The 16,393-nt window shown below is 34.0% G+C and overlaps 3 protein-coding genes across 6 annotated transcripts; 2 read left to right on the top strand and 1 right to left on the bottom strand.

Annotated features, from left to right (window-relative positions):
- Nucleotides 1–1,890: 1,890 nt before the first annotated feature.
- LOC144852013 (synaptogenesis protein syg-1-like) lies at nt 1,891–4,668 on the top strand. Of its 2 annotated transcripts, none has more exons than XM_078709688.1 (6): nt 1,891–2,059; nt 2,548–2,717; nt 3,186–3,450; nt 3,648–3,953; nt 4,046–4,141; nt 4,271–4,668. In XM_078709688.1, exons 1-6 carry the CDS (start codon nt 1,939–1,941, stop codon nt 4,369–4,371), a joined length of 1,059 nt encoding a protein of 352 aa, XP_078565814.1. In that variant the 5' UTR covers nt 1,891–1,938; the 3' UTR covers nt 4,372–4,668. The 2 variants fall into 2 exon arrangements, with proteins under 2 accessions (XP_078565814.1, XP_078565815.1); XM_078709689.1 differs by having other exon boundaries at nt 4,046–4,147; nt 4,280–4,371.
- Nucleotides 4,669–5,135: 467 nt separating this feature from the next.
- Nucleotides 5,136–11,221, top strand: LOC144852565 (zinc finger FYVE domain-containing protein 21-like). Of its 2 annotated transcripts, none has more exons than XM_078710460.1 (6): nt 5,136–5,286; nt 6,085–6,135; nt 6,652–6,899; nt 8,091–8,218; nt 9,457–9,563; nt 9,893–11,221. In XM_078710460.1, exons 1-6 carry the CDS (start codon nt 5,164–5,166, stop codon nt 9,926–9,928), a joined length of 693 nt encoding a protein of 230 aa, XP_078566586.1. In that variant the 5' UTR covers nt 5,136–5,163; the 3' UTR covers nt 9,929–11,221. The 2 variants fall into 2 exon arrangements, with proteins under 2 accessions (XP_078566586.1, XP_078566585.1); XM_078710459.1 differs by having other exon boundaries at nt 9,439–9,563.
- A 57-nt stretch (nt 11,222–11,278) lies between these two features.
- On the bottom strand, nt 11,279–16,317 carry LOC144852545 (uncharacterized). 2 transcript variants are annotated; one of them, XM_078710430.1, is made up of 10 exons: nt 16,187–16,317; nt 15,129–15,292; nt 14,729–14,805; nt 14,352–14,477; nt 14,149–14,226; nt 13,843–13,936; nt 13,512–13,582; nt 12,907–13,064; nt 12,658–12,789; nt 11,279–12,465 (listed from the first exon to the last, which is right to left on the bottom strand). In XM_078710430.1, exons 2-10 carry the CDS (start codon nt 15,264–15,266, stop codon nt 11,654–11,656), a joined length of 1,686 nt encoding a protein of 561 aa, XP_078566556.1. In that variant the 5' UTR covers nt 15,267–15,292; nt 16,187–16,317; the 3' UTR covers nt 11,279–11,653. The 2 variants fall into 2 exon arrangements, with proteins under 2 accessions (XP_078566556.1, XP_078566555.1); XM_078710429.1 differs by lacking the exon at nt 16,187–16,317 and adding an exon at nt 15,728–15,904.
- Nucleotides 16,318–16,393: the final 76 nt, after the last annotated feature.

Here is a 16,393-nt window from a genome sequence, read left to right as displayed (position 1 = left end):
CCGGATTTCTTAAGAAATTAGAAAGTGTTATGCAATAATATTAACAGGAATTTCGAAAGAAGTTTTGCAGTTAAGATGATGTCCCATGGGTGGGTGCCGAATACTCGTGATGCCGGTCACAAGACGTTAATGCAAAATGTAAGCTGAAACCGGCAGATATCAAAAGAAATAATACATTGACTTCCACTTTGAAAGGGGAATCCCCTTCAGGAACCGCTCAAGCATGACGTGGAATTCACATTGTATATTAGCATCCTTATTGTTTCTTGTAAAAATATCGGACTATATTTATGAATTGAATTAATAAACCGAGGAGGAATTATTTAGAATATTGTATATTGTTTGGCATTTTGCTTACGTTGTGTTTGTGGTATGTGTTTTTATAACTGATATACCCCTACCCTTGAATAGCCTTCGAAATTAAGCACAAGTTCGTTCTCATAAAAAAAAATAATATAAAATAAACCGAAATATAAAAGCCTTTTGTTTCATTTATCCGGAGTGTGGTTTGGAGTTGCGCGTTTGGAAATTCCCCGAGTCGAAATAGGCCCATTGAAAAGCATAGCTGAGTAGCCATTGAATACAGCAGAGAGTTGTAATTACAAATGTTATAACAGATGTACGATCATAGAGATATCGGTATGATAATGTCAATTGTTAAACTGTTCATTTAAGATTTTGCTTTCTGTTTTGCCATGGTGAATTTATATGTTTTCTTTTATCCGAATCAATGTTCATTATTATTACTAATAATGTTAGGCTTACCAAATACAAAAGAAACAACATTTAATGCGCGCATGCTCGAAGATAATATGAGGAATTATGCTAATATACAAAACAATTATGAATAAAGAAACTTGGACTTTGTATCATAACCTGACGCAAAGGTATATAATAATAATAATATTAATAGTTCATTCTTATATAGCGCATATAAGCAAGCTCTCAATGCGCTGAACATTATTACCCCAGTCATTTCCTGATCAAACACCTATGGAAACATACTCCCATATATGCAGCTAGTAATCAGCGCAAAGTTGTGTCTTGATCTAACCGGGTACCCATTTATACACCTGGGTGGAGAGAGGCAAACGTAAGTAAAGTATCTTGCCTAAGGATACAAGCAATGCGGCGAGAGTTGGATTCGAACCTCGGTCTAACGATCAGTAGTCGAACGTCCAACACACAGCGCCACACGCCCTTATAAAGGTATGACACTAAACAGAACATTTATAACAACAATACCTTGAACACGACATTGCATTATTTTAACATGACAAATATTGTACGCAAACATAATTTATCAGCAAGGTTCATGTCCAAAAACCATTGTTATACAAATAATGTTGAACTTTTGTAAATAATAATTAAGGATTTGGAAGATACTTTGATGACAGATCCGGTGCATTTATCACTTGTTTGGTCTAACAAGCTGTCACACTGACGTAAGTACCGATTATTCGTAACGTATATTGACAATAATATGGTTGCTCTGGGGCTGGAATCGAACCCACTGCCACCATTACTAGCCTGACCATTGGGGGATTACCATTGATGGTGAATTTTAATTCTCTGGTGACAAATCATTTAAATTATACTTCGCAATTAAAAATCATATATGTAAAATATTCTGTAGGCATTTGATGATTGAGTAGCCTACGTGGTAAGGGATTGGGACTCGAATTGGATTTGAACCTGCGACCTCCAATATATACATACCTCGTGAAATGTGTCTTGTGACAATGCCACTGTTCCGTAACCTCCTATGACAAAAACAAGGAAACTGTTCTTTCCGGTAGGCCTATGACTCAACTCAACTTTAGGGGAAATTCCGAAAACTGAAAATACCTGCGGTTTTTGTTTAATCACTTGTATTATTCATGGTTACAGTATTTCAACATAATATCCGTTGCAGACTTTAATGGAGTTGGTGCTAAAATGAAACCGGTCTACAGCTGTACGATTATGTTATTGGTGGTAGTGTTTAATGGCTCTACAGTTAGTGGTATTGAAATTATCAAATCTTTCTCACAAGATGATTATTGTAATAAGAAATCAGGTAATATACTAATAAATACACAATATTTTTTTTAAATACTTTGATGGATTATAGGCCTATAATAAAACTTTATGTGACAAAAAATGTGATGTGCATATGGACATGATGATATCATATCACTACCATATTTGGGCAAATCACAACCATATTTGGGCACATCACATTTTTTTGTCACATAAAGTTTGATAGTGTAGACAGAGCTTCAAGATAAAGTCACACGGCAGGGCATGTACTTACTCGTCTATTGCGCATGACTGTTAAGTTTTTACACACAACCATTGTTTTTTTTTGCCGCCAATTATATTATCGCTACTTTAAATTATTTGTAATTTTCATCTTATATTATTTTTCTCCATTATATTTATGTATTTCTCTGTAGACTGTTATTTTTTTATATTGATTTACCTTTGGGTCTGTTTTTTTGTTAATAATAATGGCGAAGTATGATGCGATCATGATACGTTTGAAAAATACTCTTTTTTTTATAGAATATTCACCGCTTCAACCAAAATTACCTTGTTTCTGTCCGAAAGAATGGTATGATGGTCAATTTTTAAAATCTCTATGTCCCACGATCAAAACACAAAAAAAAGAAATACAGTTAATTAAAGGAGAAAATGTAACTTTTGAATGTCGTGTGTCTAAACAACTTGGACCGGTATGTATAATTTTACACTATACTTTATCAAATAAATAGTATAGGCCTATTATACTGATTGAATTGAAATATAGTAGGATCGGCACCCTTTTATATACTTGGTTCCCACTATGACGCAACGAAAGTAATTGACCAATCGTAGGCAATAGATTATTCGAACTGTCGTGCGCTAAAAATGTCATTGTTCAACTCGCTTGCATTGCGTCTACGTCCTTGCGTCGCGTCCTACATACAGTATGGGAACTTACTTTTCCCATAAAACGAATTATGGCAATAAATGTGTTTTCACTACGACCAACCCACAGGGGATACCCTATTAAGAGGGGACTTTATCGGGTCCCCGGAGGGGGCTCTGGGTTCTACCAATAGTGATAAATGATTTCCTAATTAAACCTCAGATAATATTACAAAGACTATAACAAAACGTATCAAATTTGTGACATTTTATTGTATAATTTTCTTTTACAGGACCCCCACTATAAAATTCGTATGTGGTGGTGTAATGGAACGGCGGGTGAAAAATGTTACACGAGTGAGCAAGCGCCTGACCGGGGCACGCCTACTTATTTTGTCTATTCAGAGAGTGGGAATGAGGCTAAGGAGTGGTTTATACGTTTCACTATCACGAAGGCCAGCAAAATGGACGAGAATACGTACACGTGCGTGGCAAACACCGAGGATTTTGATTATACAGAAATTCCGGGCTATAACAGCATTCACGTGTCTGTACATGGTAAATTAAGTATTTCTTTATTATTATAAATAAAATGATTATTTCTTTTCTTAATGAACTCACTCCTGAGGACGATTCAAGCTTATTGATCGAAACGTCGAGAAACTCATCTTTTCAGAACTAATATACGTGGTGTACTGCAAACTTTATATCATCACTTAATGAACTTGTTACTGAATAATTCCCCTCTATTTCAGATGCTGTTAAACCAAATCTTATTAATCAACCACCGCCAAAAATTAACAAAGTTGGTGGTAGACTGGTAGAACTGTACTGTGCTAGTAGTGGATATCCAGAGACTAATATTCAATGGGTTAAAAATGGAACACCACTAACAAATGGCCTAAATAGCACCAATATTATGCAATATGGAAGCCAGTCAGTTTTACAGATTAAATCGATAACTGAGTCGGAGGAAGGAACGTATCAATGTATTGCGTCTAATAAACTAGATTTCATTGAATCTCAAGGAACGCAGGTGACAGTCGGTAAACAACAGCAAAGTAAGTCTCCGTAAATTTAACAATATTGGTATTGGTAGATATTTCGAAATAAATTTGATCATGTGGTTCTTATTGTTTCCGTTGTTTTATAGAGTGGAGTTGGTTCATTTGTCTATACATAGCAATAATGTCGTTCAGTGGTGTCGTCACAGCCATCGTGTTTGTGGTAGTATGCTCAAGTCGACGAGGTTTGTCTTTTTACCATTTTGATATTAACTTATACCGATATTCATTCATGGTAGTGGAGTGATTAATACCAGTTCAATTCAATATTGTATATACCATTTAGAAATCATTTTACCGTTTTTCGTTTGTAGAAAAAGAACAATTTGACTCTGCATCTGTGGCTGTCGATGGCCGTAGAGCATGTCAATCGTACTCGCCCATTCCACAAGTGTTACTAATAAACAACGTATAAAAGAAGAAGGCAGTTTTTATTGAAGATACTGTATTAATAACAAAGTTGTAATGGGACAACAATAAGGAGAGCCTCGGGAGACCCAACAAAATATCCCCTAATAGGGTTGTCCCTAAAATAAGGCTTGGTAGGTTGTAGTGGTAAAACCATATTATCCCCTCTTTCTTTATGGGGAAAATGTCCTCTTAAATAGGGTTTCTTTCTGAATAGAGGAGGTGTCCCATGTCTACTATTGTAATTGATAGAGAACGCCAAACACCTCGTTTATTTATTCGATCTATTATTATATATTATTTACAAAAACATTAAAAAAAGATTTAAAGTTTATTTTAAGATATGTTATTCACAATTCTAATTCCTTCCAGGTGTACTGTACGGGAATATTTTATAATATTAACAATAGAATGGAAATAAATATTATTTATTATTACAAATAATATTGTATCTTATTCGTTACTGTTCATGGAGATTTATATTGTTAATCCTATCTTTAATTAGTTTAATGAAAAATGTATAGTTTATGACCGGCCATGTTTACAACAACAAAAATTGCTACTTTAGATGCGACCATAGAGGAAAAATAGAGGGGGAAAATCCATGATGCGACAAATCAGGTATATAATGAAAAAAATCCCCGAATTTTTCTTAAAAGAGTTGTTCAAAACTCATGTAAAAAAACAGACAGCGCCACCATGCACAATAACTTTTTAATGAGCTTGCATGCTAGCCTCCTCTCTCGAGGATCATCAGCAGCAGCAGAGATGATAAGACGTGACGGACGGAAAAACAAGAATGGCTTCAGATTCAGGAAAACAGCTTGTCAAAAGTAAGAGTGGATTACGTATGATAAGTATTGAGGAGAAGGACAATAGTCCCTTTCAACTTTTAGAGCCACCATGGGTACCAGATATGCAGGTGGGTGTGCAAGTTGTCAGTAAAGTCTAGGCTAGGTAGGAGGCCAAATAGCTAGGCTAGGACTAGGCCTGCCTGCTGGGCCCACCCAACCCAATCAGGCGGCCTAGCTAGGCTAGTACAGTAGTACTATAGCCTAGGTCTAGCTAAATCCCATCTAGGCCTACTGTAGGGCCTAGGCTAGTAGGGTCTGTTTGGACCTAGCCCTACGGTTGGTGAGCTGAGTAACAAACGAGGCAATAAAGGGGAGGCCTAGCAGTTAATCCAATATGAATATGGAATCCTATTAATTTTAAATAGACAGGAGGAGGGCAGCAGAGAGGGGTGGAGGGAGGGGACTGGAGGCAGGGTGTATTTACTTTTATAGTATTAATTAACTTAACGCCTCTATTACTGTAAGTGTTAGCTAACTAAGTGCTAATGAACTTGCCAATTGTGTGACCCACTATATATATATATATATATATATTTGTGTGTGATACCATAACGCACCTGTCTGTGTGTCAAAAATATGACTTGCCTTTAGGTGACCATGACGCACCCATTTTGACGCACTGTGATCATGTTTATGATATTGTGGGTGGTAAAGTGATGTACATTGACACACCATTGTTCATTGATGTTGTGTACCATTTAGGTTTTTTGAGCACCCCTGCGTCAATAATGATTTGTAAATGATGCATCCATGACGCACCTCTCCCAGGGGTCGTATACTAGTGGGCCATACAATTGACAAAGTGCATAACTAAGACTAGCCTAATAATAAATTGCTATTAAATATTTCTTTTTCTTTTTTTTTAGTCTCAAGAGTGTATAAAGTGCCATTCAAAATTTGACTTAATGAAGAGAAGGGTAAGGATTTCTAAAGTTGTCTCATAAAATAATATGACCACATGGCTCGAAATTAAAACAAACTTCGCAAATCTAACTTGAAAAATTAAAAAGCTAACTAGCAGACTATCAATTGTATGATATTTAAAAACTACTTTTAAAATGTTTCAATATCAATTACAGTGGAGTTGTGGCTTGGTGGTTTATGATGCTTGGCTAACAGTCCTTGGTTCAAGTTCTGTCAGTCTCAGGATTTTTCTATTAACAATTAACTCCACTCACAAAGACTTGTAATAAGACTTTGTTTATGTAGAGCATCTTGTGTTATTTGTCTTGTGAACAGGATTGCCACCTTTATGATAGTGAATGAATTTGCTTATGATTTGCCTAAATACACTATATAAAAACAACAAAACAATATGAAAAATCCACTTGCTAGCTAGTATGCTATGGTGAATTTCGAGCCCTGGCACACAGTAGTAATTTATTTGTTAGCAGAAACAAAGCTTTAAAGCAGAGCTATGTTTTTTCATTTAGCATCATTGTCGACGATGTGGCCTTTGTTTCTGCAATGTCTGCTGTGCTAGTAAAGTCGGTCTTCCTCGGATGAACTTTGTTGACCCCGTCCGTATGTGTTCTGAATGTTCTGTTGTCACGAAAAAAGAAAATGAATTTTATGACAAGCATCTGAAGTGTCTGATTACTGGAAGTTTCTTCATTTTATCAGCTGTTGATGCTGACGAAAATAACGTTGTGACGTACGTCAAGCTCACCGCTAACCACAGGTGAGTTTTCTCTCATTTTGTCCATGTCCAACCAAACGTCCATGACTCGGTCTTGTACAATCCCGTTGGTATAATACTTTGAAAAAAACATACCTGGTTGTCATGTCTCAAGTTTCTGTAGTAGGCTCAATACCATTGAATACCCAGTGTGTACTTTTGCAATCATATTTCAAACCAAATATTTATAAATCCAGAATATTATTATATTCACAGAACAATCATTTTGCATTTGTTTTTTTAAATATAGTTTTTTTTTTGTTCTGTAGGCCTACAGTACATTACAAAGGTGAAATTTAACAATGCTTTCCTTATCATCCGAAAATGACATAGCTGTAACATAATATAAACTTTTAGCTGTACTGATAGTAGTGTCATTGTTCAATGTATATACTGCCCTCATCAGCTCCTCAGACATGTAAACATGTTTATTTAACTTAAAGGGATTAAGTTAATCTCCTTGTAAAGGTCAAGATCTGTTAAATACATTTCTGTCATAATTTACCTAATTTTTAGTATAAATTACTGTAAAATGAAGATGATCTTAAAATTTAATTTACAGTGTGATGGTCCTTGCCAGTTAATTTAGGTTGTCACTTCGTAATTCATACTCGTAAAGCAGTCAATAAATCTAAAAATAGAAAACCGTTACTGACATCAGAATATTTTTTTGAAATTATGAATTTCTAATAACCGTATTTATAGGGTACTGTACATTGAAAACAGGGTTTTTCCATTATTTTTCAAGTTACAAATAATAGTGCTAGATTTAAAAAAAAAATTAATTAAAAAAAAAAAATTAATTAATAAAAATAAGAAATGTAACCGTATATGCAGCACCCACTGTATGCATGACCATTGCAAACGCTAAAGCTAGTTATAGCCTTCAACAATAAAGTTTGCTCCTAAAGGGAAGAAGCTGAGAAGAACACTTACTCTACTCCCTGATGCAAAGCTACTCCATGTTAATTGTTATACAATTATTATCCTATTTAGAGGCTCATAAAATTAACCTAGCATGGCATAATTTGTGTACACATCGTTATTGTAAATTTACAATCTTTTCATTCATTTATCAGTGGAAAATTATTTCCATTTACTGTATTATCATTCGCAGATAAAATATACATAGAAATTATGTTTGCTCTGAGATAATACAAAAACAGATAAATAAAATTCTTCATCTTTTTGTAGAACGATAATGTTCAATGAAGAGAAACCTGATCGAGAGTCAACAAAGACGAGCAGGTGGGTTTACGACCCAGTGGACGTCATCAACATACAAAATCTGCACATTGAAACCACGGGTGATACTTCACATGGTGAGATAGTAGCATTGTTTTATATGATTTTTTCATTAATAAATGATGGATAGTGAAAAAATATGTGATATAGATTTTAGCTGATTATTTAATAGCATGATGTAATGTTGATAACAATATGTAAATATTAAGCCCTGTGTACACTATCAATCAAACTTTATGTGACAACAAAATGTGATGTGCCCATATATGGACATATGATGTCATATCACTACCGTATTTGAGCATATCACTACCATATTTGGGCACACCACATTTTTGATATTGTAGACAAGGCTTAATATTGCTCGCTTAATGCTCAGCTTCTAAGTGCTTCACATTATTACCTTGGTAATTTTTGGATAAAATATGTATGGACAGCTTCCATAATGTTGCAGCTAGTAGTAATCAATTGTGTTTAACTGTACCACTACCAGGTACGCATTTACTTGTGGGTGGAGAGAAGCAAACTTTGGTAAATTGCATTTCCTAAAGAAACAAACAATCCAACGACCTAATCCGTCCGTGATCAAAGGTCCAATGCCTAACAGACTGTGCCACACGCCCTTACTAATATATTGTAACAGTGAACTGTCAATTGTTTATTATTAAACTCTACTTTCATTACTGGCGGCATTTTGATTACTGTATGTATATTTTGGTAAGTTTTTTCAAACAATATATTTATGTGTATTTGTTTGAATAATTCAGAAAAATTTGTTTGTAATTCTCATTTTGTTTGCTTTGTTGCACTTGGTGCTATTGCTCGTGAATAAATGTACATTGATTGTAAATAATGTATGATGTTTATTAGTAAATATTGTTTGTTTTTGGATGGTGTGTTTGCACAGTAACAGGACATTGTTAGTACTGTTCATCCCTATTATAGCCCATTTAGAATTTACCATGGTAATAACTTCTGCATGCAGCATTATAGTAAAATGTACCCAGGAATATAAAATGTGATTTTGGTACCACAAAACACAATTATTGCAGACATTTACTTGCATACAGTGTTCGTACAAGTACTCTTAAGGATCATATTCAAGTGCCTTTTAGGCATCAGGCCAACCCTCAAGCATCATGGTGTAGGTGGTACAATACACCAAGGCCCCAGAGAGAACTATTTATACAGGAAAGTCAATTCAACTATCACAAAAACAGAAACCTGAAAAGCAGCCCACCCCTATATATAAAAGCATATTTCTCAGTTTATTATAAAATATTAATATTCTTCACAGGTTTCATGCCAAAAGCAGCCGTCTTGAAATATAAATACCTAGACGACAGCAAAGAAGTCATTCTGAAAGTGCCCGATGATAATTCCAAAAAGCAATCTATGGCGTGGATTGTAGCATTGCAAAAGGTAAAGGTGTGGTGGACAAAAACAATGGGCTACATTATTTTATTTCAAGCCGTTACGATTACACAGTTAAATGTATCGGCTATAGGAAGTGGGAAAAAGATAGTCCAATTTTTTCACCAAATATTACATAAATGTACAAATGTCTTATAAACTCACATACCTCACTTACCAATTTAAATTTAGAATTGAGGAACTAAATTGTACCTATATTGTTATCGTTGTTATAGGTATATTTCCACGCATGGCTTGATTGTATAAATCATTTTATACTTTTGGAGTGAGTTCCACAATTGTTTTTTTTCTATCACATTTTATTCTTATTTTTTCAGGCTGTGAAAATGTTATTGTCATCCAAAGAAACTTAGGAGAACAGTATTTCCAAGGAGTTTTTCACTCGATTACCATATCTTTCATAAGTAACTGTACGGACTCAGTTGTAAGCCCACCCCACTTGAATACAAACATTGTCAAGCATTCAGGAGTGGACTTATAACTGAGAACAGGCTTATACTATGTCTACACTATCAAACTTAGAAACAAAAAAATGTGATGTGCCCATATATGGACATGATGATGTCATATCAATACCATATTTGAGCACATCACACTTTTTTTTGTCAAACTAGTTTGATAGTGTAGACAGCGCTTTATACAGTACTACAGTATGAACTTGTTATATATCAATTCACTGTAGTATGCCTTTAAAAACAAAACATCTGTCTGTAAAAGTATGTGTGCACCTATTCAATTCTTCTGTGAATTTCGAATTGGTTCTTCAGCAATTTGTAAATAAAAAATGTAAGTTTCTTAAAAACATTCAGTCTAGGCTTCAAACTAATAAAGTTTCGCTTCTTAATTTAACGTTAGTGATTGCGCAATATCAAGAAAAATTCCTAAATTCATTGTAAAGATACACAGACAAAAAGCTATCATTTAGACTAAACAATATTTTATATAATTCATTTTTAGTACTATTGAAAACGTATATATATATATTTTAAATTATAGTAATATAAAATTAAATTGTCATATGTATGACAATATGTATATTAAATATTATTTTAAACAAAATTATGCTTGCCAGACTAGGCTGAAGGTTTTTTAAACAAACTAATCTAGTATTGCATGCCCCACTTAAGTTTAAAATGTGTTGATTGCAAATTTGATTCCTTTTTCCAAATATTCCTGGGGGGGGGGGGGGGTTAGTTAGGGGATCGCCCAAAACTGATGGTTTTCCGAGATCTCCAACATCTGAAATCTTCCATCAAAGTGTCTTATTTGAGTGAATGGGCTACCTATTTATGTGAAAGGTCACAATGAAGTTTGGAATCACTTACCTCATTACAATATATTTTCATCAAACCACATTTTATTTCTTTTATTTATCCTCGGCCATTGACTGTATATAATGTATACTATCAACTGTTACTGTATGTACGAACATTCCATTATAAGAAAAGTTGATCCAAAAAATAAAAACTAATCGCTGTAAAGTAACAGTAAAACTGCACAAAAATAAATAAGTTATATTAATTTTATTCTGTAAATTTATTAAAACAATTGATTCATCATATTTTTATTATGTGGTAAAATAATCATAATGTAAAAATATAAATCGTTAAATAGAAGTATTATTTTGCTGACAAATAAAAGAAATTTTAAAATAAAATTAAAATTTTATTAAATGGAGTTTTATTTCATTTGTTAACTTATCATTTTACACCTTTCCTTGCAGTTGCAAAGTCTCAACAACTGACCATGGTCAAAGGAGGTTGCCAAGCAAACCCAGTCCAGCCTTAGAGTAAGGCCTTCAACCAAACTAAATTTCAATCCAGCATTTATCACGATAACCTCCAGGTATTATTACATGTTAGCCTCTAGTTCTCTCATTCTTAGCTATGTCGAAAACGCTCGGGGCCACTTAGGGTTACTAAACCAGGAGCCTTAGGCCTCTGGATTACGCCACTGGTGCTACTGTATTGTCTTTCTGTATGCATCCTTGTTACATATTAGAAGAGATGTACAGTGGATTGCGGAGTTTATCTGCTTGTTTAGGATTCAAACAGTTTTAACTGACCATCAGCCATGCATTATTGTAGACATGAAAATATATCATCTAACTCATCCTCATCAGTTCTATCATGTGTTTCACTGCTCGGTATTTTTTGAGTTGTAATTCCAGATGTTTTACCTAGCGTTTCATCATCTTTCTTATGTTTTCTTTTTTTAATGTTATTCTCAACAATTATGATTTCTTCAACATGTTTGCTCTTTTTCTTTTTAACTTTCTTACCAACTTTCTTATCTGCATTGTCACTTTCTTTTAGTGTATCAACTGTATCACAATACTCTTCGCTTTCTAAATATATTGCTTCTTTTTTCTTCTTTTTCTTAATTTTCCTTTCACCTTCTATTTGTTTAGTGTTATCACCTTTGACCTCCTCTTGAACTACTTGTTCATTTATGTTTTCATTTTCAGTTTCAACATGTTCATGCCTTTTCCTCTTTTTCTTCTTTTTCTCACCTTCCTCATTGCTCTGATTATCAACAGGCATGTCTACTTCTTTAATTATATCTGGTTTGTCCATCATTTCTTTTGCATTAGTATCATCACATTTGTTTTTTATTTTCTTCTTAACTTTCTCATTTTCCTCATTTTCTTCCATTTCAACTTCCACACTACTTGTACTAACTTCCTCTCTAACTTTCTTCTTCTTTTTCCTTTTTTCTTTTCGCAAACCTTCCTCATCATCATTTATAGACTGTTCATGTGCTTCTTCCGTTATTTGCACTTTAGTACTCAAATCATCAGTGGTATCATCTTCATCAATCTTTGCCCTGTGCTTTTTTTTCTTTTTCTTTCTTGGAATCACATCTCCTACATCTTCTATGGAAGTTACTCCTGAAAAAATACAATGTATGTACAGTATAGTGTTTATGTCATGTTTTGTAGATTAGCAAATATCACCTATTTGGCAAGATTGTTTTACCTAAAAAATGTGGATTTTGACCAACCAACTAAAAGACAATGAGAGTAGAAATTGGAATCAGGGCCTAAAGGAAAGACTTTAACATTGCAACCTCCATTTTGTACCTGTCTTATCATTTTCGTCTTGTTGGGTTTCTGCTTTACTAGTGGCAGCTTCGTCGTCACACAACAGTCGTTTTTTTTTCTTTTTCTTCTTTTTATGAATGCTAATGTCATCGTCTTCTTTTGTAATTGGCTCTAAATATTAGACAGAGAATATAAATACTTGGTATATTGGTATGTCTAGTGTCAATTGGGCTACACTGAATATACTTTTGTATTAAAACTTTTTATATTAAAAAACGGTTTACTTACCTCCGATGTCCATCTCACTACATGCTTCCATTGCCACGTGTAAATCATCTTCTTTTCTTAAGTCTTGCTGAACAAGATCAAGATTCCCTGGTGGTTTCTGCAAACTTCCGAACATTTTGCTGAGTGTGTCTTTCTTTGTTTTCTCACTAATTTGTTTACTGTGAAATGGAATAGAGATATGATATAACCATGGAGGTATAAAAATATTTTTTATACCTCCATGATATAACTAAAGCAGATTGTTGTAAGGTTGTCTTCAGCAATGAAAGTGAGTTGACCAATCACAAGTACCAGTTGTGGATGATCACATGTTGCGATTGGTTAAATTACTTGCAGTGCGACCTAGTGGGAACCAAGCTTTAGGCCCATGACATTTCTATCATGTGCATTAAGTAACTGACGTAGTCTACACTAGTGTATCTGTCCACAATAAAGGCAACTCTCCCAATACTGGACATCTTGGGTTGGCCAAATATGTCTGTTTTTTTTGGGAAGTCTGGTATTCGGAATGCGTTTTTAATGGTAGAAGTCTGGTATTGGGGGAGTGTCTGGTTTTCAGAGAGTCCGCTATTGGGAGACTTGATTGTATTTAGAATAAACTTTACCTTCTGTCTTTGAGAGAAGAAGCATCCAATTCCACCCATTTCGATAAACAATGAGGTAATTCTTTAAATATCTAAAGAAACAAATGGAGCACAATGGAACCTTTATTTTACACATTGTGCAAGACCAAAGGAGATACAAGGATGTAAAATGCAGGTTCCTTATAATACAGATGATGTCATAACATGAACTATAACGACACACATTATGGGAACTAGAGGACCAATCAGTTTGTTGGAAAGATGGATGATTTCATTACACAATTCTAATGACATTACCTGTGTGAACAGGAATATATTTAATATGTTTTTATTTTATGAATTAATGACTCACTGTATAATATTCAGATTTCTCGTCGCTTAAGCCGAAATTTCTCAGCACTTTGTACCATGAAAAAAGTTTGACTAAAACACCTTTCACAAGAACCCTGTTAAAGAGAGAAGTACAACATTGTGCAAAGTCACCAAAAAAAATGTCTGTCTTGTCAATCATGTTTTGAATTTGAGAAATTCAATGAAGTTTCCAAACATGTTTTTTCTTTCTATTTTAAAACATAAAAACCTATCTTTTTATGGGCATACAATGCATTGATTGCCAATAAGTAATGAATAGCTTTAGCAATGAAGTGTACACTCATACCATATTCTACTGATGAGAGCTACGAAGAATATATTCTGAGCTACGAATTGACCAATGCGAAGATTTCCAACAATCAAGCTAATTAAAAAGTTAAGAATTTTAACAGTTTTGAATGATTACACTACTTTATATTTGTAATGTAAAATAATTTATCATTTTTCTGGCACAGTTGTAGATCAGTATCTTTCTTATCTGAAGGATACACAAATGTTTGCTCACTAAGCTGCAAGATGTGGCTGCATAGTTTAGATAGTCCAACTAGTTTTTCCAACAGGAACTTGGTACAAGTTGCACTTGGAACTTGTTCCATATCTTTGATGTTCTTTCCACTGAAAAAAAAACCAATGTTTTATTATTTTTATTGGAACATAAAGCTGGTAATTCTTTATGTTTATGTGACAATATTTATTTGTATCTAAGATTAGTTTGTATATCATCAATTTGATATTTCAAGTTGTAGGCCTACTGTAATATAATTTTCTTATGGATTTATTAAGAACATTCATAGTACTAGTAGCTCTGCTGCTCTTACAAAATGTGAGGCTTGCATAAAAGAGAGTCCTGTTGATTATATACTTACGTTTCACAAAGCGAAAGAATTGTCTTAAATAGATTTGATAAATTCATTTGAAGTGCTCTTTCTAAGCACTTTTGAATCTGAAATATTAAATTGTAAAGCTCTGTCTACAACTTTATGTGACAAAAAAATGTGATGTACTCATATATGGACATGATGTCATATCACTACCATATTTGGGAATATCATTACCATATTTGTGCACATCACACTTTTTTGTCAAACTAGTTTGATAGTGTAGACAGAGCTTAAGCATTATAAATAAAAGACATTTAAAAATGGGTACTTTTAATAAGAGACCATTTTCTGTTGAAGTTAACATTAAAGTATGGTCCTTATTTAGAAACATGAGTCAGATGAGAGATATTAATTGACAAATTCTTCCTTATGTATGCTGTTTCACCTTTCCAAGTAGACTGAACCATTTCCAGTGTTTCTGTTGATTTTGAAGTTTGTAAAGAAGTCGTCGTAGCGTGCAAGACTCGGCTAACAAACACACGTTGAATGCCGGTTCCAAAAACATACATCCTTCGTTAAGCATTTTAACCAAAGTATTCTTGAAATGGCCTGAAAATAGAAACCAATTTTGCACTTATAAAATAAAGTATATCATATATTAAATTTAATTAGGCCAAATAAACATAAAGGTAAATTTACTAGGGGCCTAGCTAGTATTTAGTAACTGTAATTTATTAGTAAATATATTAATTAAAATAAAATATATTAAAAAAAAGGTGGAACAAATGTCCTGCTTACATAACTGTTACAAGAAGTTAAGTTTGACCAGCCCAGTCTAAGATGTGTCTCTCATGGTCCTCTATTGGCATAGAGGCCTAGCTGACTAAATAAAGGCATACTAGGCCTAGCCTACAAAGGGCCTAGCCCTAGCCGGCCCTAATAGCTAGAGAGTAGTAGTACAACTACCAGGTACCTTGTCCTTGGGCCTAGGTACACACAAAATAAGTGTTATATATTTCAATTGATAATTATTCATATACTAACTATCATAACATATTTTCTTCCAAATCGTTAAGCCGGAATTAGAGGGATATTCGTGATTAAACGTGTTCCATGCGAAGTTTATGGGCGCTGCCATTTTGTTTTCAATCCTGCCATCAATAACACAACATATGGCGCGTCATTTGTGTCATTTGTACTGCTTTATTTTTATTGGTATTAATTAATTAAAATTCGTTGCATTGATATGTTTATAATGTTTATGAACGTATGTACGCATAACAAGTTCTATTACTGTGCTGTTTCAAATTGACTATTTGGCTTCGAATTGCGCAAATCATTTAAATCGCGTATAAACATAGTCACAACTACTCAGAGGCACTATTGGCACGCCATACGTTAATTTTAAAACGGAAAAAGCTGCCAAGTAGGAGAGGTTTCCATAAAGTTTAGGTAAATAAAAAGGAAAGTAAAATGCATAGGTGTTAATAAATACGAACATACATGCATTAGTTTGTTTGAATAGGCCAGGCCTAGTAGTAGGTCAAGGCCAGTACTTGTTTAGCCTTTATTTAGTTCTATCTCAAGCCTAGCGATGCTAGGCCTCCTCTACTACTTTAGAGTAGCAGTAGTAGTATTATGTACGTACGTGAGTAATACACGCCCTCTAGCTGGCTAGGTAGCTATAGTAGAGAAGAGTACAATGTAAGG

This window comes from Antedon bifida, chromosome 9 (assembly GCF_963402885.1).
Source record: "Antedon bifida chromosome 9, ecAntBifi1.1, whole genome shotgun sequence".
Classification (NCBI taxonomy): domain Eukaryota; kingdom Metazoa; phylum Echinodermata; class Crinoidea; order Comatulida; family Antedonidae; genus Antedon; species Antedon bifida.
This window is presented reverse-complemented; position numbering and strand designations above follow the sequence as displayed.